The sequence below is a fragment of the Aythya marila genome (genome assembly GCF_965140915.1).
Source record: "Aythya marila genome assembly, chromosome: 8".
NCBI lineage: Eukaryota > Metazoa > Chordata > Aves > Anseriformes > Anatidae > Aythya > Aythya marila.
The window spans coordinates 21,920,385-21,948,357 of NC_139049.1; the positions used below are offsets into that span (position 1 = coordinate 21,920,385).

The following is a 27,973-nucleotide window of genomic DNA, read 5'->3' on the forward strand; positions in this document are numbered from 1 at the left end:
TGCCCCCCTCGGTGCCTTGCAGGACCAGTACCAGCTGTGCTACAGAGCGGCGCTGGAGTATCTCGGCAGCTTCGACCACTATGCAACGTAACTAGTGCTTTCCTCCAGTCGCGGTGGGGATGTCTAGGAGTGGAGACGGGTCCCTCTGAGCCAGAGCCGCCCATTCCTCAGTCCTTCTGTACAGACCGAGGCGCTGCCCAGGCAGCTGACCTCCACGCCAACCAGTTCTGACCACGGCATTTAGGAACTTCGCCCCAGCGCCAAACGAGGGAATCTGACTCCAAAAGCATTTCCAGTCTCTGGCTGCATTTCTGCTCATGTGCATCTCTCGCCCTGTCTCACGCGACTGCATTTCACAGCGAGGCTTTAGGTGGGTGGAATGGGATCTTTTTTTTAAACATGTAAAATAGTTACTAGTGGTTTTTATAATCTCCTCTCTCTTTATTTTTTATTTTTTTGCAAGTCTTAATGTTTTGCCGAGGCAGAACTGGACCCGCCAAACCTTTGGGAGTTGGGTTTTTGTTTTTTTAATTTCCTTTTGCTTTTACATTTTTTACCGCCCTGTGTTTATTTCAGCCCAGTCACTGCTGGTTCTGCCCATTTTAGTGCAGCTTCCTTGGTAATTTGCAGCAGCTGGCTTGTGGTTCCTGCCCGGCTCCATTCCCTGTAGGCTGCTTTTTAAATCCTCTGTAGAATATGAAATTTCATGGAACTGGACCTAAGCTACCAATTATTTTTTTAGCCTTTCCCTTCCCCCATTTTTTCCTGAGTAGGTTTGGGAGGGCATGCGGGGTCACTGGAGAAGCGGTCCCGTTTGTCAGCTGGAAACTGTTCAGTCCTATCACGACGCGTGTCAAACCCACCCAGTGACCGTGTGTATTGGCAGATCCCGACACGACGCGAGTTGTCGTCGCCTTGTTCATGAGAGACCCGAAACCCCGGGCTCCTGGCTCTGGAGCCCCTTTTTGTGTGTCTCGCTGGGGAGGGGGCAGGAGGAGCGAGCGGGCCCCACACGTCCCCAGGGCTGGGACAGAAGCAGCGAGACACGGCCCCTTTTGTTAGCCCCCCGGTTCTGTCCGTGCAAGCGCCACCTGTCACCTCTCAGCCACGAGGTGCATTGGAGCATTTGACAAAGGCAAGGAGCACAGCCCCGGCTGCTCCCTGTGGGAAGCAGGGTGCTGCAGGGGAGGGGAGGGGAGGGGAGGGGGAGTACACATGGCTTCCGAGGTTGGGTGTATCTATAATTTCTGCTATCCTGCAAATGTTAAAAGTCATTAGAATATTGTACTTTCTGCTACTTCAGGACGTTCTAATGAACCAATGTGGCAAGACTACTGGACTTAATTTAATGGTACTATATATTAATACTCCTTATTATATCATGCTTGCACTAAAGACAGAGTGAGCAGCCCTCTTTCAAGTGCATTGAGTTATGAATAAAGGTGGTGGAAGGGTATCTAATTGTATTATCACATGTATTCCGAATGTTAAGAATCCAAGCTATGTTGAAATCAGCAATCCAGGGTTGGTAATGTTGGAGGACACATTCATTTTTACCTTGTGGATGCATAGTGCTGTAGGGGTCACTGTTGTATACAGTCTGTTTTCTATTTGTTAATAAAAAAAAAAAATCTACAGCATCATTGCATAATTCTTGATGTTAATAAATTTGAATAATCGGGTTTCATACAAGCTGGCTTTGCTGTCTGTTTGTTCAGAAATAAGCGGAGGCTCCGGGGTCTGTCGGTGGTGGGCGTGCTCCCCAGCCTGCTGGCAGAGGTCCTTTCCTGCGGGCACACCCCAGCCACAGATGCCCTACACCTCCCACGGGGTCCCCATGGCGTGAGACCTGCCCTGCCCAGCTGCTCTCCTGCCTCTTATTAATCCTTATTAATCAGAAAAGTATTTACCTTCATCCCCTTCCCTGCCAGCAGGCTGGCTGCGGGACTGCACTGGGGCAGTGACAGACTGCTGGTGGGTTTGCAGGAAAGAGAGGGGTTGGTGGGGTGGGTGGTGGGGGCAATACGAGTCCTGGAGGAGGCTGAGATGCTCCCGGCCTCCTGGGGTGCTGCAGTAATGCCGTTCTGCGGCACTGAGCACAGGTGCATGTGCTGACACTGCTGAGCAGTGAAACCATTGCCTGGCCCCTGGGTGCAGAGCAGCACTGGAGGATGTGCAAGTGTGAAACCAATTCAGGTGTGCCCTGCGTGGCTGCGCATGCTCTGCGTATGTGCCCTAGCCCTGCCTGCGTATGTCCACAATAGGGCAGTGCCAGCTGCTAGGGAGCAGCACTTGGACACAGCACAAGCGTGCAAAGGAAAACCCACTGCACGGGGCAGAGCCACGCGGGACGGGGCCCCACCTCCTGTCCATCCTTCAGGAGCCTTTTCCTGATGTGATCTCAGGTATCTTACATGCTGCTCGCTGCCTTTGCTGGAGCTGTGACATGTCACGCTTCCTGCCGGGTCAGACTGATGCCTCAGCAGGCGCCCGATGCAAAGCAGCATTTCCCCCTCGCCCAACTGGTTCAAACCCAGCACTTCCACCTGGGGTGACCCGAGGCTGGCTGAGCTGCTCTCACTCTGCTGTGGGGCAGCTCCACACGAGGCTGCAGGTCCCAGGGCACAGCAAGCTCCTGCCCTTGTGAGGCAGAGCACATGCGCAGGCGTGTGTGTGTGTGTGTGTGCACAGGCACATGCCAGCACTGCTGGCACTGGGGAGCTCTGCTCTGCAGCGCTGCCAGGGCCCACGATGGCAAGGCTGCATGGCCGAGCACGCAGCTGCTCGTACGTGGGCACATTTGGGGAGGGAAGAGGCTGTGCCATAACCGTTGTGCTGTCAGAAGCCAGCCAGCTGGGAAGCAGGTAGCGAGCACCTGCCTGTGCTGCAGCCAGAACGCTTTGGCTGTGCCGCTGAGCAGCAGCTGGTGGCGATGCTTTCCCCGCGCAGTTGTGCTGCTCGCTGAGCGCTGACCAGGCAGTGCCGCACACACAGCTCAAGCCGTTTGTCCCTGCGTGGCTTCCAGCGCGGTGCCTTGCTCTCACTGGAAACACCCGTTGTCAGCACACGTCCACATCTGCACACACATCCTGCAAGAACACTCGGGGCTTCCTTCTCCTCTTGGTAACTTGGTCTTAGCCCAAACCTTTTACAACCAACCCAGGGAAGACACGGGGACAGAACGCTCCCAATTCACCTCCTCTGCAGGCTCCACTTCTCTGCTTGCCACATGCAAAGCACCTTTCTGGCAGGCAGTGCCTTGAGGCTGGGTAGAAAGAGGAGAGGCAGAGGGGGAGAACCAAAAGCCTCGTGCCAGCCTCACAGAGCCAAGAAAGGCTCTGTGCACAGAGAGGCCCAGGAGGCTCCTAAAGAGCAAGGATGGGCCTTCTTGGCAAGGGGATGGTCCCCAGGAGGACAGCGAGGTCAGAGAGCCACAACACAGCTGCTGTCTGTGGGGGAGGTCCCACTGCACCAGCCTCCTCTCGCAAAGCCCACACTGCTCTCCTAAAGCCAGCCCAAGGGGGTTGGAGTCATACCAGCTTGAAAGCTCTTGTTCCTCTAACATTTATTTCCATTTACCTGTTCCTTTAATGTTTATTTCCATTTACCTCTGCAAATCTCACAAAAGAGGGGGAAAAAAAGCCCAAACACGTAGGCTTGTGGCGTGCTCCTGGCAGATGAGAAACGCTGCCTGTGCCAATGCCTGGCACTGCTGTGCCTGGTCTGCATTTCTCAGCTTTCCCTGGCCAAAAAGAATTTATCCTGGCTGGTGTTTTTTGCCCCATTTTCTTTGGTACCGGTTTGAGGTCACTCCCTCCCTCCCTCCGACAGCAGCCTGAATTCACAGCACTACCGCGCGCCAATCCTTGAGTGCGCGGTCCCAAGGCAATGCACGAAGGAGGAATTTGGCCTCTTTCCTTTGGAACCTCTCTTTCAGACTGAGCACACTGACACTGAGCAGTGCAGCTGGGCAGTTCGCACTGTTGTGTTGTGTTCTGCTTTTTTCCCAGCAAAAACCTTCCCTGCCTTAATTTTCTGAGGTAGCCCCAGTGCAGTCAGATAACCAGCTCTGCAGAGGGCAATGTCTGCAGAAAGCGAGCCGTTTGGCAGGAGGGACAGCAGGTACAGGGCAGCTGGTCAAATGTAAATTAATGGGCATCGAGGTACCCTTGTGCTCTTTTTATTTTCTTAGGCATTCCCTTGGTACCTATAGCAAAGCTGTGCCCGGCCAGGCCTGACTTGCTTCCTAGCCATGCTAGATAACACACTGCCCCAGACTTTGCCTTTTGGGACTCCAATTTTATTTTTTTGTTGTTTTCAAGGGCAAAACAGTTATTAAAGAAAGAAACAGCAGCACTGAACAACTCTGGGCTGGTTCTGCACAGCGACTTGGAAACTTCTTCCCCCACAGCCCCGGCTTCTATTGTTCTCAGCAACGCTGCCGTTTGGGCTTGTAAAGTTTCCCAGTGAGTGACCTTTTTATTTAAATAATAATAAAAAAAAAATACTTTTTTTTTTTTTTCCCTCATGTTCTGACCCAGCTCATGTCCGAGAGCAGGGAAAGTCCTGCTCCCACCGATTCAGGCTGATTGCTGCCCTTCTGCCAGGGCGTGACACCGAAGGAACCGTGTCTGAGGAGGAACATAAGGGAACGTGGGGCTTTGCTGTGCCATGGGCGGGCTGAGGGGAGGGCTGCGGGGCAGCCCGGGGCGCTCTGGGGCCGGGGGTGCTCCGGGGCCCGGCCCGGCCCCGTTGGGCCCCGAGTAGGCCGCGGGCTCCCCTAGCAACCGCCCCCTAGCGACGGCCTCCGGGCCTGCCCCCGCCCGCCTAGCAACCGCCCCGCTCCCGGCCTCCCGATTCGCTGGCCGGCCCCGACGGGACGTCGAATTCCTATTGGCCGCGGAAGGAGAGCGGGGCGCCGATTGGCTGCGGCGGAGAGGGCGGGGCGGGGCGGGGCGGCGGGGAGCGGCCGCGGTGGCGTCGGCGGCGTCGTGCTGCGGGGCCTCATTGGGCGCGTGGTGCGGAGGGATACAGCGGGCCGGGGGAGGAGGGAGGGAGAGGGCGAGACGCGAGTGCACCTCCGCGAGGCGAACGGGATCCCTCCGCGCCGGGCCGGGAGGGGAGGGGGAGAGCGGGGAGGGGGGGAGGCCGCGCGCTTGACGGACAGCCGCCCTCCTCCAATGGGCGGCCGGGGCCGGCGCGGACCCCGCGGCGATTGGCTGGGCGGCGGGGCCGGGAGCGGGGAGGAGCCGCGGGGCTGACCCGCCCCTTCCCCCCCCCCTCCCGCCCCGCTCCCCGCCGTGCAGCGGCCGCCCGGCACCATGGCCTCGGAGCTGGAGGGCCCCAACCCCGCGCGGATCATGACGTTCCGGCCCAGCATGGAGCAGTTCCGCGACTTCAGCCGCTACATCGCCTACGTGGAGGCGCAGGGAGCGCACCGCGCCGGGCTGGCCAAGGTGGGGCCCCCTCAGCCTCCCCCCGGGGCCTGCGGGCCCTGTGTGTGTGCCCCCCCTCCCCCCCCAGGCCCCTTTGTGCTCCTCACGGTGTCCCCTTCCCTCCCCTCCCCCCCCCCCTCAGATCGTGCCCCCCAAGGAGTGGAGGCCGCGGCGGTGCTACGACGACATCGACGAGCTGGTGATCCCGGCGCCCATCCAGCAGGTGGTGACGGGGCAGTCGGGCCTCTTCACGCAGTACAACATCCAGAAGAAGGCCATGACGGTGCGCGAGTTCCGACGGATCGCCAACAGCGACAAGTAGGTCTGGGCCGGGGGGGCTCCCCCCTGCCCCCAGCCTCCCCTCGGCCTCCCCTCGGCCTCCCCTGCCTGCCCCCCGCTGCCGGAGCCGCGCTCAGGGGCGTGGAGCGGCCGTGGGTTGGGAAAGCTCTTTTCCGAAAAACAAACCTTTGCCATGACTGCTGAGGAGTGGCAGGGACACAGCGAGCTGCCGTCTGCCTGCCCGAGCTGATCTTGTCTTCCGAGAGTAGAGCACGTCAATAGCTTTGAGGGTCTGCCTCTAATAGAGCAATTCTCCGAAACCTACTTAAATGCTATATGTGTAATAGTCTAGAAGATGCGTCTGCGTTCACTATGTGTCAGTGTAACTTTAGCCCCTCGGCTGTGAACAAAGAGGCCGGTACGTATTAAGCAGGTATGGACAGAGCAAACGAGTGTTTTGTTGGTAAACTGAGCGTGCTTGACCAGTTCACGAGCAGGTGAGTCTGGGAATTAGGGATTTTCCTTTCACGCTTCACTTTTGTTTTTGTAAAGTTGGCCTCTGTACCGTTTCCGGTTTCAAATGCATCCCTCTTCACTAAGTAGCAAGGAGTAGAAAGTGAAATTATTCTGAGCTGAGAAAAGCGCACTGAGCAAAAACGAAAGTAAACTAGGAAAAAGGGAGGGCTGTTTTCTTTGTGATCCTTGGTTTCCAAGTCTCAGCTGTGGTTGCTGTTCTGGGAGGGGCGGGGGTCTGGCTGATAATGTGCGTTAGGTGTTTTTCCTGTAGCTTTTGATTCCTTCCGTGGTGGAGAACATTGTTTTAAACTCCTCAAGTATCAAACTGCAAAGTCTTTTGTTTGGTTGTTTGTTTTTTTTCAGGTACTGCACGCCCCGCTACACGGACTTTGAAGACCTCGAACGAAAGTACTGGAAGAACCTTACGTTCAATGCCCCCATCTACGGTGCTGATGTTAATGGCACGCTGTATGAGAAGGTAGGACAGTTTTGGTTTTCCAGTAGCTGTTATTTCTAGATGTGTTGTGTTGCATTCCGTAAAAGCTTATGAAGCATTTGACTCTAACTTTCACAAAGAGTTAATGATAGTCTTTGCAGAGGCCAAGCTTCTGAGTAAGAAAGAGCACAATAAGCTGTATTTTTGTGATACGCTTGCCGTTTAAACCAGATAGATTAAAAAGGCTACTAGAGGTAGTGTTCTAGGGAACCTCTGTGAGTATTCAACTGTAAACACTTATGAACTGTAACACTTAGTAAATGTTAGTGTTAGCACTTAACTGTACACTTAGTAAGTGTACTCAGTGACTTCTAAAATTAAAGAACCACTGTCACGTAACTCTTGTTTGACGTAGGGTGCTTTGTCGTGAGTAGTGTTCATCAGTGAACACTTCGGTATCCAGTATCCGTTAGTGCATTTATTTTTGTGTGACAGCCCTGTAGCCACTGTGTGTTAGGATGATAAACATATGAAAAGGGCATGTATTCTGGTGGCTAGTTTCCCAAATTCTAATTCACTTCAAAAAACAAAAAGAGTTCAGGATGCAAATTGTTTCTGTTCAAGAAGGTTGTCTGCCATCTCTTAGAACATCAGCTCAAGCTTGCACTATTGTTCTCTAATGGGCGAAGTCTGTAGCTTCATGACTGTTTCCTAATCCATACTGTGTCAGCTGTTAAGTTCTTTTTCTGCATAAAAGTGTTTGGTAAGCAATCAGTATGGAAGGTAACACCATGGGAAGCTTGTTTTAGGTCAGCTAGCTTATGATTTCAACTATGCCGGTAAATGACTTGTCTTGAGGTGCTGTTTGATCACAAGCATCTGATAACTTTTTGTGACTGTTGACTTAGTTGTGTGGCCCTGTTCTTTGTAATGCCCGTTTAACACGAGACTTCTGTTCTGCAGCACGTAGATGCGTGGAATATTGGCAGACTGAACACAATCCTGGACATCGTGGAGAATGAAAGTGGCATAACCATCGAAGGAGTGAATACTCCTTACCTCTATTTTGGCATGTGGAAAACTTCGTTTGCATGGCATACTGAAGACATGGATCTCTACAGTATTAATTACTTGCATTTTGGGGAACCCAAGTCATGGTAAGGTTTCCTAGATGTAGGAAAAGAATACCATAAAATATCAGAGTCAAAGTGGTGAAGTTACCAGAGTTGAGTAAAGGAATTACTGTGCCTTCTATCTCGCAGTGCAGTTGGATCTGATGAAAAGAGCATTAGAAACCTGTAAGGAATTTAAAACCAGTACGTGGCCTCTGTAGAATTTTTTGGTTACCTTTAGAAAATCTCTTTGCTGTTGTGATGCAAAGAGTTCTCCAGAATTATAATGTCAGGTGGACAGAATCTGGTGTGATAGGTCTAGAACCTGGCAAACTTACTTAAAATTTTCTGAGCTGTAAAATGGCCATACAGAGGTATTAAGCCTGTCATCGTGCAGTCACAATTTTTGACGGACTTTGAAATGTAGCTGTTCATCATAGATATAAAAGCAGGCTAGTGGATTTTGCTAGACGGTTTGCCCAGCGTCAGAGCTTTCATGATTCTTTTTAGGGGAGATTTCTGAATTTTTCTGTAGTATGGGTTGCATTTTAAGAGTGAATCATTCCCTTCTGTTCACAAATGAATTTCTCAAGCAACTTCAACAATTGTTTCCATGGCAATTTTGTTGGAAACTAGTATTTTTGGCTGCCTTTTAATGCAACTTTGAAGTCAGAAATAATAGCTAGCGCCATGTGACCAGCGAACAACCCCATGCAGTGGCAATAGCATGGGAATAAGCAGAATAATTGAGTCAGTTTAAACCTTTTGGCTATTGCTTCTTTTACAGTAGTAAGTGGAAAAAGTTAACTTTGCAGATGCTTTGGTCTGATTTACGCAACAAGGAACTCCATCAAGGTTGTAGCGCTCTGTCCCAGATCAAAAGAAATCTAAGTGGTTGGTTTGGCTAGAGTAACTGAAACCAACTATGAGTTTTGTGGCACTCCTACAAAGGTTGTACAGAGAGAGACATAGTGCTAACAAGCACGCTGCAAACTGTGCCTGTTGAGGATGCGGCATCACACCTGATTTAGTCCAGCCTTGGACTGAGCTGCTAAGAGATACAATTCCATTTTCTGTCTTTCTCTGTGTCATCTCTCTCTGAAAGAGATGGCGTGGAGATGGAGGTATGTTTTAAAAGAAAAAAAAACAGTAATTCATGCCTTGATGCCCTGTTATGGTTTCCAGTCAAACTTTGAGATTCTGTCATGTCACTTGAACTTAGCAGAGTTGTTCTTACGACTTGCAGGTACTCTATCCCTCCAGAGCATGGGAAGCGGCTGGAGAGACTTGCCAAAGGTAATCACGCAATTCTTACTACTGGTTGTTAGAGCTGGAAGGTTGTAGCTGAGGGAAGATCCATCTGTGTGTGGTCTTACTCTCTTTCAAATGGGCATCTCTTAAGGACACCTCCAGTTGTTGTTCTTTTTCTTCAGAATGCAAGCTAGTGCACTTCTAACAAGGTGGCCCATACATCTAGGCCTAGGGAAAAATACTGGTCAGACAATAACTTTTAGTAAAAGTTATTGAAAAAATAATTCAATTCACAGCAGAACAATAACATAATTCTTTGCCTTTAATTTAAACAGGATTCTTTCCGGGAAGTGCCCAGAGCTGTGAAGCATTTCTCCGTCACAAGATGACCCTGATCTCTCCATCAATTCTGAAGAAATACGGGATCCCGTTTGATAAGGTGTAGAAAAGTAGTCACAGTTACACAGTCAAAAGGTTCATGCACCTCTGTCTCATCTCGAACAGCAGCCAATACCAGGTGCTTAGAGAGGAAGATAGGAACAGGGAGGACATACAGCAATCCTTTCCCACTGTACCTCCATTTATATAGCAGTATAAATGTAGTCTAGTCTTTGAGTTCTTACTCAGAAGTACTGTTACACCTGCAGGGGCAGCTGAAGGGTTGCATGAACCTTTGCTAGGCGGTGGGGATGTGTTGAAAAGGAGTTGACCGAGAGTTGTACTTGAGTGAGAACAGCAATAAGTTTCTGAGGTGTGTGTGGATAGAAATTTTAGTTGATGTTGGATACTCTTCAGCCAAATGGCAGCAAATACACATGAGGATCTCTATGAATTCCAGGTGCCTTATCGCAGAGTATTTCACGTGTATAGCTACTTCCGTGCTATTTTGATCAGTTCTGTCGTGTTTTAGTAAAAACTGTTGAGTGTTGCCTTCTAGTGAACAAATATTTAAGTAAGAGAGCAATGAAGACAAGTATGAAGTCTGTCCATTGCAGCAAGTAACTCCAATTACTGTGTGTGGGTAGGGGTTTCAGATATGTTGCGTGCGGGGTACAGAAGCTGCTTTTATTCAGACCCACAGAGTTGACTCTTAAGCTGTGAATAACAGTGCGGTGTCTCAATTGCCTCCTAGGTGACGCAGGAAGCTGGAGAGTTCATGATAACTTTTCCTTATAGTTATCATGCTGGCTTCAATCATGGATTTAACTGTGCTGAATCTACCAACTTTGCTACTCTTCGGTGGATTGAGTATGGGAAGCAGTCTGTACTGGTAAGTGGTCTGTTGCATACAGATAAGCTGAGTACAGTGCCTGATGCCTTGCTCCTCTTTAAGCCCCTGATGTTTGTTCTAAGGAAGTGAATTCAGTGCTTTGTTCAGTTTAAGATGTGATGTTTGCTTCCTGAGCAGGTAACGTTGTCCAGTCAGCCTCATATCTTTCTTTAGCAGAAAGGCTTGTTGTTTTTTTTTTCACCTTGTGTAGATCAAGTGAGGCTTCAGAGAAGAGCAGGAGGCTGACTAGCATCTTTCCGAAGATCAAAGGGTGTGCTTGGTGGTCAGGACTCGTCAGTATTTTGTCTGATATTTTAACCATTGTTTATTGACTGTTCAGCTTCGAGTATGGCTTCATTAACTTAAGTCATTTATCAATGAACCTTTAGACTGGACAATATTATATCCCTGTAGGAGGTGCCTTACAAACATGGATTACGTTTTCAAAAGTTCCATTGAAGTGAATGCTTTCAAACACTGATTTTAACTATAACCAGATAAGGGGAGCCTCTGCTGTGGTTAGGCCCAGACTTTGTATGGCTCCAGCTTCCTCGTTACAGTCTGTTTTTGCTGGCTGTTCTTGCATGAGCCCATGGATTTTTAAGGCTGTCAGCTTCTACCAGCAACTATGTTATTTACATAGTTGGTGAGCTTTCTTTCTTAGTTACTGTGGTAGCATCTTTTCTGTTTTGTTTTTGCTGACTTTTCTGCCCAGTTTTTAGTGAGTAGCTTAATACATGCTGATTTGATTTCATGAGAGAGGGACTGTTCTGAGGCTTACATACATGAAAATGGGATTTTTTTTTTTCTTCATTTAATCTCCTGAAAGCGAAGTGATGTAGGAGTGCAGAGTAAAACTGTTGAGCTGTAGCCTTACTTGAATTTTTTTCTGTGATTCCAGTGCTCGTGCCGGAAGGACATGGTGAAGATCTCCATGGACGTGTTTGTGAGGAAGTACCAGCCGGATCGTTACAAGCTCTGGAAGGCCGGGAAGGACGTGACTGTCATTGACCATACTCTTCCAACACCAGAAGCAGCAGAGTTCCTTAAAGGGGATCTTATGCAAAAAGTCAAGAGTGGGAAGCAGTATGCTGAGGAAATGGAAACAGGAGAAACGTGTAAAGAGGAGGTGGACGGGGATGAGACAAAAAGGTAGTGCTGTACATAGTTCTCTGCTTTTCTGTTACAGTTATTAGCAGTTGGATCCTGCTGCAATTTGTTTGCTATTTTGTAAAACAATAGCAGTTGGAGTTAGCAATAGACTGTTTTTTTTTCTCTTGGGAGTAGGGTTTGTTCCTTATTTTTATACTCTTTTTACTGTTTTAATCCAAGTTATGATATCCTGTTATACATGAGAAATGCACTAGCTTGGAAGATGGTTCATCTTTGGACAGGTGTCTGTATTGGAAGTGTTTACTATACATTTGGAGGTCAGAAGAAAAAGGTGGTGTATTGGGATCATGAGATGGTACTTGCTAGCAAAGTCCAGTAGTATCAGTACTCCAAGTTGCAACATTGGTGTGTGACAGGCAAATTGCTTTAGGTTTTTCAACCAGCATCAGCTAGTACTCCTAAATCTTTGTTCTTTTATTTTGTTTTGAAGGTAAAGAATGTCTGGCTAGAACATACTACACTGTTAACAGGTGCCTACTAGGCAGTTAACAGGTGCTGAGGAATACCGGTTCTGCTCCTATAAAGGAAAAGGAAGCACTTCAGAATAACTCGGAAACTATTTAGCTTGCCAGATGCTGTATCATAAAACGTGACCCAGACCAGGATGTATACTGTGTGTCCAGACATAAGTGCAGCAAACTGATGATGTGTTTGGTAACCTGGTGTGAATTTCTCTTTGCAGCGTGCCGAAGCATCGCATTGGAACCAAAAGGCACAGAGTCTGCCTGGAAGTACCTCAGGAAGTGAGTGAGAGTGAGGCCTTCCCCAAGGAGGAGCTGAGCTCTGCGCAGGATGAAGCAGACACGGCACAGCCTTGTGAGATACCCACAAGTGAAGCTGGGCAGCAGGGTGAACAAGGGCGCAAGCTTTCAGGTAACTGTCAAGCTTTATCCTGGCACTGGAGGACAGGATATTAATCTTCAGAGAAAAAGCTGCTAGATCTGAGTCTGCAGTGCTGTCTCATAGAAGGCAAAATGATAGAATGTTGTCATGTCAAAAAAAAAAAAAAAAAAAAGCAGACACTAATTTGTCAGAGCCATGGAAAGCATGTCAGAAACTTACTGTCATGAGACTTGAGATATTGGCATATTGGCGTCTAATTTTTGAGACCAGAGAGTAGAGCTAAAACAGTTTTGGGTTGTGCCCCTTGGTTAGATGTGGCTGACGCTGTTGAGTAGTCATCACTTTAAGTAAATAAACACAGTTTGAGTTGCAGGCTTTTGTAGCCTGTATATGGATAACAGCCCAGTGAGAATTACATGGTAAAAATACTTATATGTAGGGGAAGAGCACATGTAGGCAGCCGTCCTGTATGTGCTTGAACACAGGTAGTTCATGCGGATGTTGGTTTTCAGCTGAACTAAAAGGAAGTATTGCAAGAGACTTGCTTAAGAAATGGGTGTTTCTGGCTTTTGACTTCTGGTTTTATTTTGTCTGCTGACATACTGAAGTTTATTCGATACCTTAGCAGTGTAAGGTCCTCTGTATAGCACTGTTGTACAGTGTGACCTGTTCAGTAAGTAATTGTACAATTGCTTAGTAAAGCATAAGCAGGCTGCCTGGTAGCATGGCTCTGCTGTGCTGTATGGATGTTTTCGTAGTAATTTTGTAATCAGTATGCTAGAGGAAGTTAATGTGGCTTGTACTGGACCAGTTATCTTTGCTTTTAAGGACGGATTGAGGTGCCTATGGAACAATATAAGAGGAGGGTAAATATGTACATGATGCCTCTTTTGTATTCTGCTTTCCAGATGTTTGGAACTTGTAATTAATGATCCTCTACTGGTTTGTGGGTTTTCTCTCCTCCTTGTGTTAAGTCTCCCTTGAACCCTTGTAAGCTCTTACCCACAGCCTCACGTGGCCAGGAGTTGCACTGTCTAGCTACACTGTGTAAGGGATCATCTCCTGTTTATTTTAAACCCACCTTCTGCTAGTTTTGTTTGATGTACCCTGCTTCCTGTAATGTAAAATGCAATGAGCAGATGCTTCTATTCTCTCTCTCCAAGGCAACCATGATTTTATAGGTGTTTGAATTAATGATCTGTTTACATGACTTTGCCACATTTCTTTCTTGTCTAGTAGTCTGCTTTCCTGGTTGACTTTGTGCAAGTGGTTGCAGGCTGTTCTCTCTGCTGCCCAGACTTTTTTAGAAAGAGTCAATGTATCCTTTCTTCTAGATTGTGGGGGCTTAGCCAAATTTGAAGAACTGAAAGCTGTGAAGCTTGAGGAGGAAGAAGAGGAAGAGCAAGAAGCAGCTGCGTTGGACCTCTCCATTTCGCATGCTTCAAATTCTACTTCAGTTTTGCCGACTTCGAAGCAGAGTGCAACTTGCAGCGTTCAGCCTGGCTCGCCAGCATATTCTGGTTCTTCAGACTCTGAATCGACTGATCTGTTGCCAAAAAGAACTGTACCTGGGCCAGCTGGGGTGCTTACAGTCCATAGCTACGCTAAAGGGGATGCCAGTGGATCTGACAGTGAACAGACTTCAGGAAAGAAAACCAGTGCTACTGCCAGCATGAATGAACAAGAACTGGCAGAGGTACGAATGGCGTGAGTACGGCAAGCTTAAGGGCTGCGTTACGTGGTCGTGGACTTACAGTGCCACAACTTCTCTCTGTGCAGATTACATTTCCATTTCATTGCTGTTTTGGTAGCAAGTTGCTTAGTCAATAATCTGGTTTTAACACCAATAGGATTTGCTGAACAACAACAACAGAAAAATTAAGATTAACGTCCTACTCTCTTTCCTCATCTAGAAAACAAGGAGATCCCCTGTTTTGAGAACTTCTCTAAATTATTCAGGTGCTTTAAGCGAATGTGTAGCTTGGTGGTTTCGAGATGGTAGTGTTACAGGCTCATCCAGCAGGTCCTTCTGTGGCTACAGACGCCTGTTTGTACCTAAAGTAAATCTAGTTCAGTCCAGCCCTTTATTATGAGGACGTTTTGTTTGATGTTGTTATAAAACAACATACATGTGCACATCGCTGTCCTTTTTGTAGAAAGAAATAATGGAACAAAAAATTACTGGTTGGGGAAAACATAAATTTGAATGTTTAATGAATCCTTGGTTAGACAATCCAAAAGAAGGTTGTAATTAACATCTTACCTGTTGCTGTTTTCTCAAATAACTTTGTCTCCCTTTGTAAGCCTGTGCTGAAGTAGTGGGAGGCTGACAATGGTTGGATCTTCAAAATTCAGGAATTGCAGAAATGGAGCAGCAGCTGAACAAATGTGTTGATAAAGCTGAAAATGAGCTTGAGTTCTCATGTATATTTAAACTGAAGATACTGTGCTACTGATGGTGATGTCTCCATTGCGTGCTCCATACAGGGAAAAGAAGAAATTTTAAATGGGTGTTGATGGCTTTTCCCAGTATGGTGTATTTCAAAACAAATTTTCCATTAGGTGGTAACTGGGAATACTATTTCCATTTGAAGAAAAGCATATTTGTTTCTGAGAATTTTAGTAGCTAGTTCTGTGTAGGGGATCAGAGATGTTATGCTCTCTTCTGTCTTGTTGTATATTTAAAAAATTTACAAAGATGAAAGACACATTTAATCTAAGATTTACTTCTGCTTTTAAAGGAATGAGAGATTCAAAGGGTGTTTCTTATCCTACTGAGAGACTTACTGTAACCGGGCTGTTTAAATCATTGCCTTTATGGCTTTGCTTGTCAGGTTAGTAGTAATTTTGTCAGTGTGTGTCACTTGTTTTTACATTAGGCTAAAGGTAGAGGAAGTAACAATTGTTGTAGTCTCCTCCTTCCAGTCTGTCTGGGAAGACACCAGTGCAAGTAATAAGAAGATGAGGTGAAAGCTTCCTTCCGTTTAAAATAAGGCCCTTAGTTTGAGATGCCAGTGAGCTCTATCTTTTTTTTTTAACTTGAAATGTCAAAGTTGACATACCAACTCATTATTTTTTCAGAATGCTTGAGACATACTGTGGCCCTTCAAAGTTGAACCATTCATTTTTTTGTTTGTTTGTTTCTATCTTTTATGCCATTCTTGTATAAGTAGACTTAATGCACTGGACACTGGGTCCTGTGCTAAGTCTCTAAGTGGCTCAACAGAGCTCTTACAGAATTGAACAACCAACATAAACTGAGTTTTGCTATGTAGTTTTTCTTAGCAGAAGTGCTGCAAGCAGTTCGTTGTTAAAAGGTTGGCTAAGTTTACATCTCAAGTTCGTTTGTTAGAAATAAAATCACATAAGTTCAAAACATATTTTTTTAAAAGGTCAAAAGTACACATGCTAACGACTACTGAATTGTTTCTCCTTGTGCAGGCAGCAAAGGAGTACATCAGATCAATGAAGGAGAGTAAGAAATCCAAGGGTCGTCGCCAGCCATTGAGCAAGCTCCCCCGCCATCACCCGCTCTTGGTTAAAGACTGCATTAGTGATGACGGTAAGCCCTGTGCTCTTTGGGAAGCTGTAGAATGGGCCACAGCTTGTGTGGGCGGTGTATGGCATTCTTCACTGCAGTCAGCAAGCTACAGCTGTGCATCCCAGACAAGGTGCTTGTCACCTTCTTGTGTTTGCATCATTAAAATTTCCTCTTGAATGGTGTCTTCTTTCTTTCCTGCTCAATTCTCTGGAAATGTACAACTCTGTTATGCAGCAGACTCTGGTACTACTTTTTTCTTTCAGAGTCAGCCTTAGAGCATTTCAGTAATTGTTGCAAATATTTATATATTTTCTTTAAATACATAGAGTCTTTGGCTGACAGCCTTAGTCTTGATGTGCTCTGGGGCTGATGCTGTTCTTGTCCAATAAGCCCGTCTTGATCTGTTGCTTGGTTAGTAGAAGCTGCTTAAAAATGAGACTAGGTTACTGACTCCCATCACCGTTCTGTAAACTTTATTTGTGGCAGTCTTTGTCATCTCTGTTCATAATGTCTTGCCTTATTTAGTTTTACTTGCAAGAATGGTATCTATGAAAAGGTACATAACCACTGACTAATGATCTCTTGTTGCAGAGGCATCGGAGCAACTGACTCCTGAAGAAGAAGCTGAAGAGACAGAAGCTTGGGCCAAGCCACTTAGCCAGCTGTGGCAGAATCGGCCACCAAATTTTGAGGCTGAAAAAGAATACAACCGGACCATGGCTCAGCAGTCTCCTTACTGTGCTGTTTGTATGCTCTTCCAGACATACCAGGTATGTAGTCCAGGTCTGTTAGTGTTACAGTAGAGGTGCCTGAGTAAGTTTCTACCGTGATTGTCAGTTTGGGCATCACTACTTAATAAAAGCTATATCAGTGTTGCAGCCTTTCCAGAGAATTGTTCCAGGAGAGCACAACCTGGTGAACCTCACCACACCTCTGATGGACTGTCTGCGGGTTCCCAGGGACTCAGTCTTCTGTTCAACAGAAGCTTTTATGTTCTGTGGTTTTTGCTAGTACCACAGAATGGAGCTTGAATGCTGCTGGAATCGATTACAAAATCCATTCCGTTTTTCCAGAGTGAGACTTCCACTTTTGCGCTTTTTAAAAAACCGCTTTAAGTCCACTTATATCTAGCACATGGTCTTTGGGGAGCTAGCAAGGAGAACATTTCTTTAAAGTAAAATGAGCTAAGATCATGTTTGCAGATGACAGATAGAAATAGATAGTCTTTTTTGAGTATATCCACATCAACAGTACATGTAGCTATGACATGTAAATGTGCTTTAGCAAAGTGCAGCTGTAGCAATGCACGGATTGAGAAGAGGTTGCACACCCCATTAGCACGTTGGCTAAATGCTTAGGTAGAAATCCCACACTGAACTTTTTATGTCTGAGCTAAGTAGTAGCTCAGCAGTTGTCTGCTAGCATGTGCTGCCTGCAACTTAATGATAGCTCATCCCTTCCCATTTTATGAGCTAAGATTATTTGATTTATTTGAGATCACCATACAATTACGGTGGCTGTAGAAACATTTTTACTATAATTTTGGAAATAAAGACCTAAATTTTTTTTCAGGTTTTATATTGCATGTCATTCCTAATTTCCATGAAAACCCAAGACCATAGTTTCTGTTTGACCTTGCTATTTCTGCCTGATAGGAGGTTCTTGTTAGGACTGGAGCTTCTACATGGAAGCTGTATAATTACTGAGTTTCCACTACTGCTGGCATTGTATAAAGTTAACAAACTGAGATAACTTAAGTTCTGTTAGCTTCTTCACTTCTAAATGCTATTAAGCAGAAAACTCCAGCTGCAGTTTTCAGGTGTCTGTCTACATCAGGCTGCAAGGAGGGACTGCACCAAGAATTGAGCTGTGGTTATGGTTTTTGTTCAAATGTATTTTGTAGCAAATCTGGGAACTCACTTCCCTTACTCATTCACATGAAAGATTGGAGCAAAATGCCAGACAAATACTCCTCCTTCCTTTGTGAAGAAGAAAAATACCTATCTGTTACAGGCAGAGTGTGGAGGCAACAGTCAAAGCTCTGGAGTAACTCCAGGTGCCACGGATGGGAAGATCCGAACCAAACCCCTGATTCCTGAGATGTGCTTCACTACAACTGGCTGCAGCACTGATCTCAATCTTTCAACCCCCTACTTAGAGGAAGATGGAACCAGCGTACTCATCACCTGCAGGAACTGCCAAGTTTGCGTTCACGCAAGTGAGTGCATCCCGACTTAACCCTAAATGTAGTGTTTTGTGTTAAGTCTGTGCTTCCTAGTAAGCCTCTGTTAATCTACAAGTTCAGCCATTATCTGACTGGTGTATATTTGCAGTGGCTGTTGAAATATGGAGCTGACTGCATGAACAACTTGCAATATACACCATTATTTCTAGGCTTACTGATTTTAACTGCTGCCTTACTTCGGGACCCTAGGGGAATGGGTCTGATCATAGGTAAGCTCTTATCTGAAATGTGTCTGTCCTAGGTTGTTACGGTGTACCCCCTGACAAGGCCACTGAAGACTGGATGTGCTCCAGGTGCACAGAAAATGCCTTAGAAGAGGTAAAGTTCCATCCTTAAGAATCTTATGAGGAATGTGGTATATTTGGGAACTTGCTAGAAAGTTCATTTCCATAGTGTTAAAAGTTTGTTATTCTCTCCTGTGAAAAGAAGGCAATTTTAGAGAATGTTCGTGAGTGTTTAGAGAATATTTATCTGTTGCCCTCAGGGCAGCACCTTTTGAGAGCCAAAGGGCTGAGCTGGCCAAGACATTTAGCTCTCTTCTGACAGTGAAACTTTTTTTTTCCTCTGGATGCGCGTTTTGAGGAGGTAGTTGTGATCAAGTGCATTGCTATGGACTTCACTCTTTCAGCCAGTTTCTTCCTTGTGACAGGATTGCTGTTTGTGTTCATTACGAGGAGGAGCACTGCAGAGAGCCAATGATGACAAGTGAGTATTCCAGCCTTTTTTTTTTCTTCTTGTCTTCAGGGAGCAGCTCAATTCCTAAGTAGATGAGGCTAGGCTAGTAAAGCAAATGCTGGCATTTGGTGTAATGGAGTGACCAGCAACACTTTTCACACTTTGTGTTACTGGGACAGGAGGGAACGTATGTTGAAGTGTGTTTATTGTTTCCACATTGCCTGCAGCAATCGTCACCTCTCCAGGTAATACGGTACTGTTTCTGTTGACAGCAGCTGTTAATTGCTTTGTGTTTTATAAGCACAAGGTGCAGAGGTGGAACACACGACATGAAAATAAGGTTCCTGATGAGATAAAATCTCTTGGTACCTTCTCAAAGAAGATTTCGATTTCTCCATGAAATGTGTTGTGGTGATGGAGCATAAATCACACTAAATTGCTCTTCTGTTAAATCTGATTGAAAGTATGAAGAAGTCTTGTTTTGCCCCATACCTGCCCTTTTGCTAGTAGTAGGAAGGCAGATGACACTGCTAGTTCTCAGCCTTTGTGATCAAGCAGAAACTAGGTTAATGTGGCTAGCTTAATCAGAACTATGTATACTTAAACTCCAAAGCATCATATGTTGACCTAGCGTGTATTCACCTTTTTTTTACTTCTCTTCTGTCCTGACAGATGGGTTCATGTAATGTGTGCTGTAGCTGTACTGGAGGCAAAATTTGTGAACATCGCAGAGCGCAGTCCTGTAGATGTTGGCAAAATCCCACTGCAACGTTTCAGACTGGTAAGAAGCACCTGTGCTGCACTTCTGGGGTTTCCTTTGTTGTTGTTCATCTTGCTAATTCTGAAAGTATTGGTCTGGAAGGAGAGAATATGCAGCTGTTTGTGTACAATAGAGATCAGAGGAAATATAAACTCTTATTAGAAAGATACCTGCTTGATCTAGTGGTTACTGATGCTCCCCGAAGGCTCGCTTTACTTTTTAGCATTTGACATGAGTACTATACTTGTTTCAGGTTTAAACAACTCCTGAAGTCAGAATCATGTCTTACTGCAATGGGGCTATCCACTAGAGAAGTCTACAGGAGTAACTCTTTTGTGTCCTAAGCATGTAATGTCCAAAAGTATTTTCCAAAAAATGTGCTGGAACTAAGTCATGATTCTGAATTTGGTGAAGCTTTTCCTTTAGTGTAATTAACTACTTGTTTAGCTTACCTTCTGTTAACCGGTTCAAGTGCAGCCTTAGTAGCTAAAAGAAGACATCCTTGTAGTGCTTTCCCCAAGATTCATTCAGTGCTGTGTATTCTAGCTGCTAATTTCTTGTGCTTGTTTTATGTAAGCTTAATAGCCAGGTACTGAAAGACCCTGTTGACTTAGGAGTATTATAAAATATATTATTTTATATATTTTATTTTTATATATATATATATATATAAATGATAAATCCATCATCTCCTGGTGGTTGAGTCTTTTGAGTCACATGTATTGTGCATGTTGAGATAGTAGATATTTTAATGTGTATTTTCATCTTTGGGATTACCTAAATGTATGAATTCTTGCCTTGTTATGAACCAGAGGTGTTAGCCTTCTGTTTCTTTTCATCAAAAATTAGCAAAATTAGCAATGCTCTCTTACAATAAAGGGTACAGCATCAGATACTTAGACCAGACTTTTTTTTTGTGAGTGAAAACTATTGCAACAAACAGTAACCTTTAGCTTCCTATCCACAGAAATGCATCTTCTGCAAAAAACGAAGAAAGAGAATCGCAGGTTGCTGTGTACAGTGCTCCCATGGTCGGTGTCCCACGTCCTTTCATGTTAGCTGTGCCCAAGCAGCAGGAGTCATGATGCAGCCTGATGACTGGCCATTTGTTGTCTTCATTACCTGCTTCAGGCATAAGATCCCATCTCAGGCAGAGGTAAGTAGGTGTGGGACTCCCAGGATTTGAACAGCAGTATCTTGGAGGGAATGAGAAGTTTTAGATTGAGTAATTCTGTTAAAACTTCACTGAAGGCTTGACTCTTTTAAAACATTCTAATGATACTGGTCTTGGATTCTGATCTCAGTCTTGCTGCTGTTCTGAGTGATCTTAGGTCCTTTATTGTATTTTAGTTTGCAGCCCAGGAGGACAGAGTACTACACTCCTCCTGTGGCTGTTGTAATGAGGAATAATAGTGTTTTCGTGCCATGATATTTAATGTGCAACCATTAGTTCTGGGTCTCCAGAAGGCTGCATGAGTTGTCGTAGAATTTCATGCTTAAGTGATTGATTAGTTTACAAAGTTCCCATATAGCCCTTTTAGCCATCAAAACCACCGCAGTCTATTAGAGAATATTGACTGTAAAGGCCTTGCGTTGCTCTGAAAAATGAAACTTTAATTTACTAAGTAGCTTGCATTAGGATTGGACAGCTGTAGCTAACAGATTGAGTTTTAAGCATTTGAAATACTAGAGGTAGAACTTTCCCAAAAATGCTGCTGGTCGTGTCTTTAGTATAGTTACTCACCTGAGCTAAAATACTTTGCTTCCTTGTTTGCCAGCACCAGAGCTGTGTGCCTCAACACATTCTTTGTGTCATTGTGTTTAAAATGTGCTTTTCTCTTCTCAGCGAGCGAAGGCTGCACTCCAAGATCTGTCACCTGGACAGATAGTCATCAGCAAGCACAAGAATGGTCGCTTCTATCAGTGTGAAGTGGTCAGCCTTGCAAAGGAGACTTTCTATGAGGTCAACTTTGATGATGGCTCCTTCAGCGACAACCTGTATCCAGAAGACATTGTGGTATGTTATGCAGTAGGCGACTGGCTCCAATAGAGGGCACATGATGAGAGTCAATTCCTGCTGCTCCAGAGCAGGTTGATGATGGAATTTATTAGGTGTCCCATACCTAGGGCATGTTATGGCTGAGATGTGCTGCAAGACAGTGTGAAGGGTGTTACATGAGGCTGACTTAGGTTAAGTGAGGTTAGCGGAAGGACAGGTGTAATGGAGTGCAGCTAATCTTTAGCTGCTTAACAGTGGGGAGTCAATGAAAACTCGCTAGTACTTTCTTGCTATTCCTGCGTGAAGTACTTTGAAATTGGGCACACGGTCAGGATTCAAGTACAGGTGACATAGATGTTTCTCAATCCCTAAAATGGGGTTAATAATGGAGTGCTGTGCGATGTCCCTGATGTGAGTGGGATGGATTCCCCTGTTTGTGTCTTCACATAAGGAAGCTGCTTACCCTTCTGCTTCTCTCCCATCTTCCTCCTTTATGCTGCAGAGTCGAGACTGCCTTCAGTTAGGTCCTCCTGCTGAAGGTGAAGTTGTGCAGGTCAGATGGACAGATGGACAGGTTTATGGAGCCAAGTTCGTCGCATCACACGCCATCCAGATGTACCAGGTACAGAATTGTCTGAAAACTTACTGTTCACGGCAACCTGATGATTCAAATAGGGCTGTTTTCAAAGCTGGCAGAGTTATAGTATGGTCATGCTTAAATGCTTGAGAGGAAGTTGCTCCGTGTTTTCAACAATGAGAGTTGCTGGAGTTAACAGCAAAGCAGTGATTGCCTGCAGCTCTGCTTGTATCTGGCTACATGCCTGGAAGTCTCAGCTTCTGAAAAGTACCGGTCTTTTCAGCAGCTGACTCAGTTCCTGAAACTTAATCTATTTCTAAAAGAAGTTTAATTTTGTTCTTGCTGCTTAGTGCATCTTGCCTTCACACTTCCAATAGAGTGGATATTAAAGCAATATATTCAAGTGACCAGCTAGACTGTCTCGTCAGGGGTTACAAGAATATCCCAAAATGTACTTGGCTACTTTTGCTGTCATGGGATTGGGTGAGGTTCAAGTCTGTTCTCATGTGCATACCTCCATGTGTATCATGTAAAATCCAATCGGTAGAAGGTTATTTCATGGGAAGGTTTCTGCAGGGAAGAGAAAGCAAGGGTAGCTGTGGAAGTCTTCTAATTTCTAAGACTTCTGACAGAACAACTTCCCTTGTTCTTTTAGGTGGAATTTGAAGATGGGTCTCAGCTGATGGTGAAAAGGGATGATGTGTACACTCTGGACGAGGAGCTTCCTAAGAGAGTCAAGTCAAGGCTGGTAGGTAAAACAGGGTGTAAACATCTACTAAAGAATTTAATGCTTACTTGATTTGTTCTTGAACAGCAAGCTACGTGCACAGCAGCAAAGTTTTATAATTTGATACCCTCCTTAATTGTTAGGTAGCTTTATTGTTTTGATTTGGTTACGAAAGGAGGGAAGGGAGGGAGAGAGTCTCATTCTTCTCCTTTTCCTTCTTCTGCAAATAATGGGAATTTGTAGCACAGAGTCACTATCTGAGACAGCATGTGTTACTGCCCCCTCTGTGCATGTATTTGTAAGCTTCATCAGGTATTTCCATTGCAAAGAGCAGTGAAGTTCCTCTTATCCTTTGTTCTGGAAACCTCTTTGTAGGGTGGCAATAAGAAAGCTGGACATATTTATTTATTTTTAATTGCAAAGTAATCCTGGTGGAAAAGGACCCCTGCAGGTCTTTGCTCCAATCACCTGTTCAAACCAGGTTAAATTTTGAAGTGGGGCAGACTTACTCAGGTCTCTCTTTAGCCAAGTTTTGATGATCTCCAAGGCTGGAGATTCTGCAGCCTCTCTGGGTCCCTGTTCTGTTGCTTTATGCTTCCAGCTGTGAAAGTTACAACTCAGGACAATGGGATAGGTGTCTTGCTTTACAGCATGGTCCTGCACACCTACTGCAGGCACACAGGATTTTGGAGGTTTAACAAAGAGCATGTGAAATAGCTGACTCCTGTCACCAGCTATTTAAACCTGCCTGCTACATAAGGCACACAGTGTACTAGATTGCTGTACAAGTTGAAACTCAATTAGCTACTCAGTTAAATTTGAAAGCTGTGATTCTTTAGGTTTCTGATTACAGCTCACTTCAACTTACCTCCAGATTTTTAAATCCAATTTCCTAAATATTTTTCTTGTACAGAAACCCAAGAGGTCAGTTTTCAAAGAAGTCTGAATGTTGCCAGGTGTCCCATCCTGCTCCTTTCATACAAAAAGAGGATATGTAGGCAGGGATTTGATCTCTGTTCTGGCAGCTAATTCTGCTTTTTCTTTTAGTCAATAGCTTCAGATATGCGCTTCACAGAGATCTTTGCAGAGAAGGAGGTCAGACAAGAGAGGAAGAGACAAAGAGTGATCAATTCACGCTACCGGGAAGATTACATTGAACCCGCATTGTACCGGGCCATCATGGAGTAAGCACTGCCTGTGGCAGAGGAAGAAGATGCCCACTTTCCCCAAGGATTTAAAGGCTCCAGTACAACAGGCCATATTTGGATGCTTCAAATCCAGGGTTTTTTGTTTTGTTTTGTTTTGTTTTTTTCTAAGGAAGCTAAAAAGCTGATGCTCTGCAGTAGCTGAAAGGCAGCTGTTCAGTAGTGAAACAGATCCCATTTGCTGAAGCTGATGCCTGCAGACTCCTGGTCTGAAGTTGGGTCCTTACTGAATAAGCCAGCTTGAAGGGGGTGCTGCTTTCATCTCGTCGAGCAGTCTTGCTTTTTCTATTAGAGACAATATGACAGGTGGCAAACTCTTCTGGGAGTTTTAGCCAGAAATCTTGGCAGCTGCAGAATAGTACAAAGTCTATTGTTTTATCTGAATAATATTCCTGATCTTGGGAGTCTCCCTGGTGGCCACACCTGGGCTTGAGCAGGCAGTATTACTGGTGCTTGACATTGAACCTCTTTTTATATTTATATCCATCTTTTTTTTTTTGTTGCAAGCAGCTTCAGGCTCTTGTTTCTCAGCACCTCCTTTCTGAGGGTTGAGCTGTAGGCTGTTCAGATCCAAGCAGACAGGAGGTGCTTCTGTGAACAGGTGAAATGTGAAATTGAATCCTGTTGGACAAATTATTTAACCCTCCAGTTAATATTTTTGTTCTGATGCTTGTTTTGACTTACTCATAAGTTTAACTGTATGTGCCTCAGTATCAAAAAAAAAATCTGTCTGGAGCCCTGCACAGTGCAGCCTTCTAACAAGAATAAGCATACAGCTCCCAATAGACACTCAGTTCCCAAAGATTTTCTTTTAAGTTTCTTCCCACTCCCACTAAGGCAATAATGACCAACGGGACAGAGTTCTAACTCTTCCTTCTTCAAATCCAAGCATCGCAGTATTGGGTATGACAGGCAGCGGTACCTGAGGCAGTGCGGTACCTCTTCTGTGGCAGCACTGCCCTTCGTGTGGCCACAGGCTTTTGCTTACAACAGCTGAATTTGGGTCTGTGAGAGATCAAGCATGCGCTGAACTGGATGTATTACTGAAGAGCTGTGCAGTGCTCTTCTGAGGGAGGAGTGCTGCCACGTTGCAGTCTAGCAAAGGTTACCACAGCATTTTTACAGAGCGTAAGTAGGGCACATCTCGGTTGCGTTGGAGAGGACTTGCTACCTCAGCAACAGGAAGTTGAGTTAAGCTGGGTAGTAGGTGTACCTCAAAGATGTGCCAGCGTGCTCCTAGTAACTTAAGCATTAACACACCACAGCAGGAGCCGTGTAAATACACGTTCCTTTCCCGTTCTGTAGGAAAGGGATTGTAGGCTGTGAAGCAGATTGGCCACCTTCCTTTTGCATGGGACGATGGGGTGACTTTCCTGCTGGAGAAAACTAAGGTAATGTTCTCCAGAAACAGTTTGAGAGGAGAATTTTCTAGTGAAACAGACCTAATGCATCCCTGCTTCTATAGGGACATAGCAAAGTGTCTGCAAAGTCTGGATTTGTAACTTTTTTCCTTTTGTTACGTAGGAACGCTATAAACCAAACTATTCTGAAACCCCGGTGCATCAATTTGTGATTAGCAATAAAATGTAGTATTGTGTAGTGATACAACTCTTGACCAGAAAAGAAATAAACTACAACTTTTATAAAGAAAATCTTCCTCATCCCTACATTTTTCTAGGGTCAGGAGGCTGATATGAGTAGCAAAGATTTGCACAACCACAATTTTTCATGGAGTTCCTCTGTCTCATTTTTGTGGTGGAGTATCTTGTTCATCAGTATTGGAAGGCTTAAACAGATTCTGAAAGGAGACAGTGGCTTTCCTTTGTGTATTTTTTTTGTTAATGTCCAAAACTCCTGGTCTCAGGGTATTAAATCATTTTCTGATGAATGGGGGATAGTTGATAAAACTAGGATCTATGAAGGCCAGAGTCTAGTAGCTGTGGGTACTCTGGTCTATGCAATGGAAGCAGAATTGCACTTTGGCATCATAGCCTATACCTAAGCCTCTCTGAAGCGATGTGCTATTAGCGAATGTGGAGAAGAGCTGGCAGGTTCTTAACAAACTTGCCTCTGTTCCTTCAGCATATCTTAAGATACGGTATTAACTTCACGTAGGCTGAACACTACCTGCATATTACTGAGAAATGTATTCCTTTTGCCATCTGCCATTCTCCCTCCAGGGAAAAAGAGGCCTGTGTGCAGGCTTTCTCCTCAAACCGCCATATAACTCAGCCGCACCTTTGGGTGCCACGTGCTACCTGTGCTACAAACACCTAGCTCTAAACAGCTTCATCCTAAACAGATAGCCTAGGACAACACAGCTGGAGTTGTTTGGAGTGTTGCTGTTAAACTGCAGCAGGTTTTGCTACCCACCTCTAGGAGTATTGAGCCAAGAGCTTCTATGCCTAGTACTTCTTCTGGAGCAGGAGCTTTGTTCTGCTGCGTTTTCTGTGGGCTCCAGACTTTGCTCTTGTCAGCTGGCTGCACTGTGCTGGAGACCGCTGCCATCCTGCACTCCGCGACAAAGGGCCTTTCTGAGTTTCATGTCAGTTCTTGTGCTGCATCGTTCAAATGTGAACATACTTTATCCTAGTGCAGTGGTTGAACTGCGTTTTGGCTCCTGTCTGTGAACTTCAAATTGCTGATCCTGATGTTCGGGGGTGGGGATCTGTATTATTTGACTTGTCAAAAAAACATTGGGTTTATGGCTTGAAGCATAACAGGTAGCAATAAAAGCTCTTTATAGAGCAGCTGTCTCAAAGGTACATTTGCTTTTAGTTACCTGAAGTTTGATCTTGACTGATAACAATTTTTTAAGTGGCTTGTTTTTTAGGTGTGTGTTTATCGATGTTACAGCATCATTCCAGTCAGGGCAAGGTGCTGCCGGAGTATCTGCTAGTCAGGGGCTTCTTCAAAGCGTTCAGTAGGAAATCCTGCTCGGTATGCCCCCTGGGAGCTCTCACGGCCCTTCGTTGGGTCCATTACACGTGATGCTGCAGGCAGTAGACCTCCTCACTTCACTTTTCATGAAGCTTCCATCTGTGACTGGTTCAGGTTGGACCCATAAAAAGCATTTTTAGTATAAATGAATCATGGTTTGCCCTTGTTCAGGATGAGCTTGGCAAGCCAGAGGTAATTTTTTATAAGGTTTAAAAAGGTGACTGTATTCTTTCTAAAGCACCTGATTGCAGTAATGTTTCTTCTGCCTGTGGCTGGCCTTCCAGGAGGCCTTTCTCCATCAGAAGACCTCTCAGGTGACCAGAGACAGTACTGTCAGAAGCAGAATCTGGTCTGCTTGCCCCTGCTCTCTTCCCAGTGTTTTGAGCTGGGGCTGGACTGATTCTGCACTGTTTGAGGAGTGTGGCCCTCTGACTGATCGCGTATCGGAAGGCTTCCACGCATCTCTGTTCTTCCATTCTCTAACTGGGCTCCTGTTGTCTGACATGTCTGCAGTTGTGCTTGTTTGTTGGTTTTTTTTAAATGCAACCATGGGATGAAAGTAAGACTCTGGTAGCCTGTATTTTGTTTTCAATTTGAACAAGTAATAAATCTAATCTCAAAATGGGTGATCTCTAGACTAATTTAAAACCTTAAAGCAATGTAACTTGGAAATTCTCATCATGTTTCTAATAGTTCTGTTAGCGTTACTCTTTTCCAATACCCATCTTAATGCTTATCCAGTAATTTCTCAGGTGCCTTTCAGAGATGCCGAGCAGTTCTTTTACTTAAGGACTGAGTGGAGCACAGCCCTTAAACCAGAGCAAGGATGGAACCACGGATCCTTCCTGACTCAAGTACAGACCTGAGACAGCAGCATTAAGAGCTGAGTTGCCTTAGGTTCGCTCTGTAGCCGAGAGGAGCAGTGCCAGAGTAGCAGTCATCAGAAAATCTTACCTGGATGCAGAGTCACGTAGCTCTGTTCTTTGCTT

General features: G+C 45.4%; 2 protein-coding genes across 11 annotated transcripts in view; both read left to right on the plus strand.

Moving 5' to 3' along the window:
• The window catches only part of PTPRF (protein tyrosine phosphatase receptor type F), a 364,428-nt gene extending 362,747 nt beyond the window's left edge, over nucleotides 1-1,681 (plus strand). For all 10 annotated transcript variants that reach the window (XM_082766651.1, XM_082766653.1, XM_082766649.1 and 7 more), the window contains one exon: nucleotides 23-1,681. In XM_082766651.1, the coding sequence (XP_082622777.1) occupies nucleotides 23-91 (69 nt within the window). In that variant the 3' untranslated portion in view covers nucleotides 92-1,681. The remainder of the gene's footprint in view (nucleotides 1-22) is intronic.
• Nucleotides 1,682-4,974: 3,293 nt separating this feature from the next.
• On the plus strand, nucleotides 4,975-27,623 carry KDM4A (lysine demethylase 4A). Its single transcript, XM_082765919.1, has 22 exons — nucleotides 4,975-5,018; nucleotides 5,307-5,456; nucleotides 5,578-5,753; nucleotides 6,594-6,708; nucleotides 7,630-7,823; nucleotides 9,025-9,074; nucleotides 9,365-9,468; nucleotides 10,162-10,299; nucleotides 11,201-11,451; nucleotides 12,155-12,345; nucleotides 13,650-14,011; nucleotides 15,757-15,877; nucleotides 16,448-16,626; nucleotides 17,870-18,074; nucleotides 18,343-18,419; nucleotides 18,751-18,806; nucleotides 19,449-19,557; nucleotides 20,504-20,692; nucleotides 21,383-21,553; nucleotides 22,038-22,157; nucleotides 22,768-22,860; nucleotides 23,887-27,623. Exons 2-22 carry the CDS (start codon nucleotides 5,322-5,324, stop codon nucleotides 24,025-24,027), a joined length of 3,177 nt encoding a protein of 1,058 aa, XP_082622045.1. The 5' UTR covers nucleotides 4,975-5,018; nucleotides 5,307-5,321; the 3' UTR covers nucleotides 24,028-27,623.
• The last annotated feature ends 350 nt before the right edge of the window (nucleotides 27,624-27,973 follow it).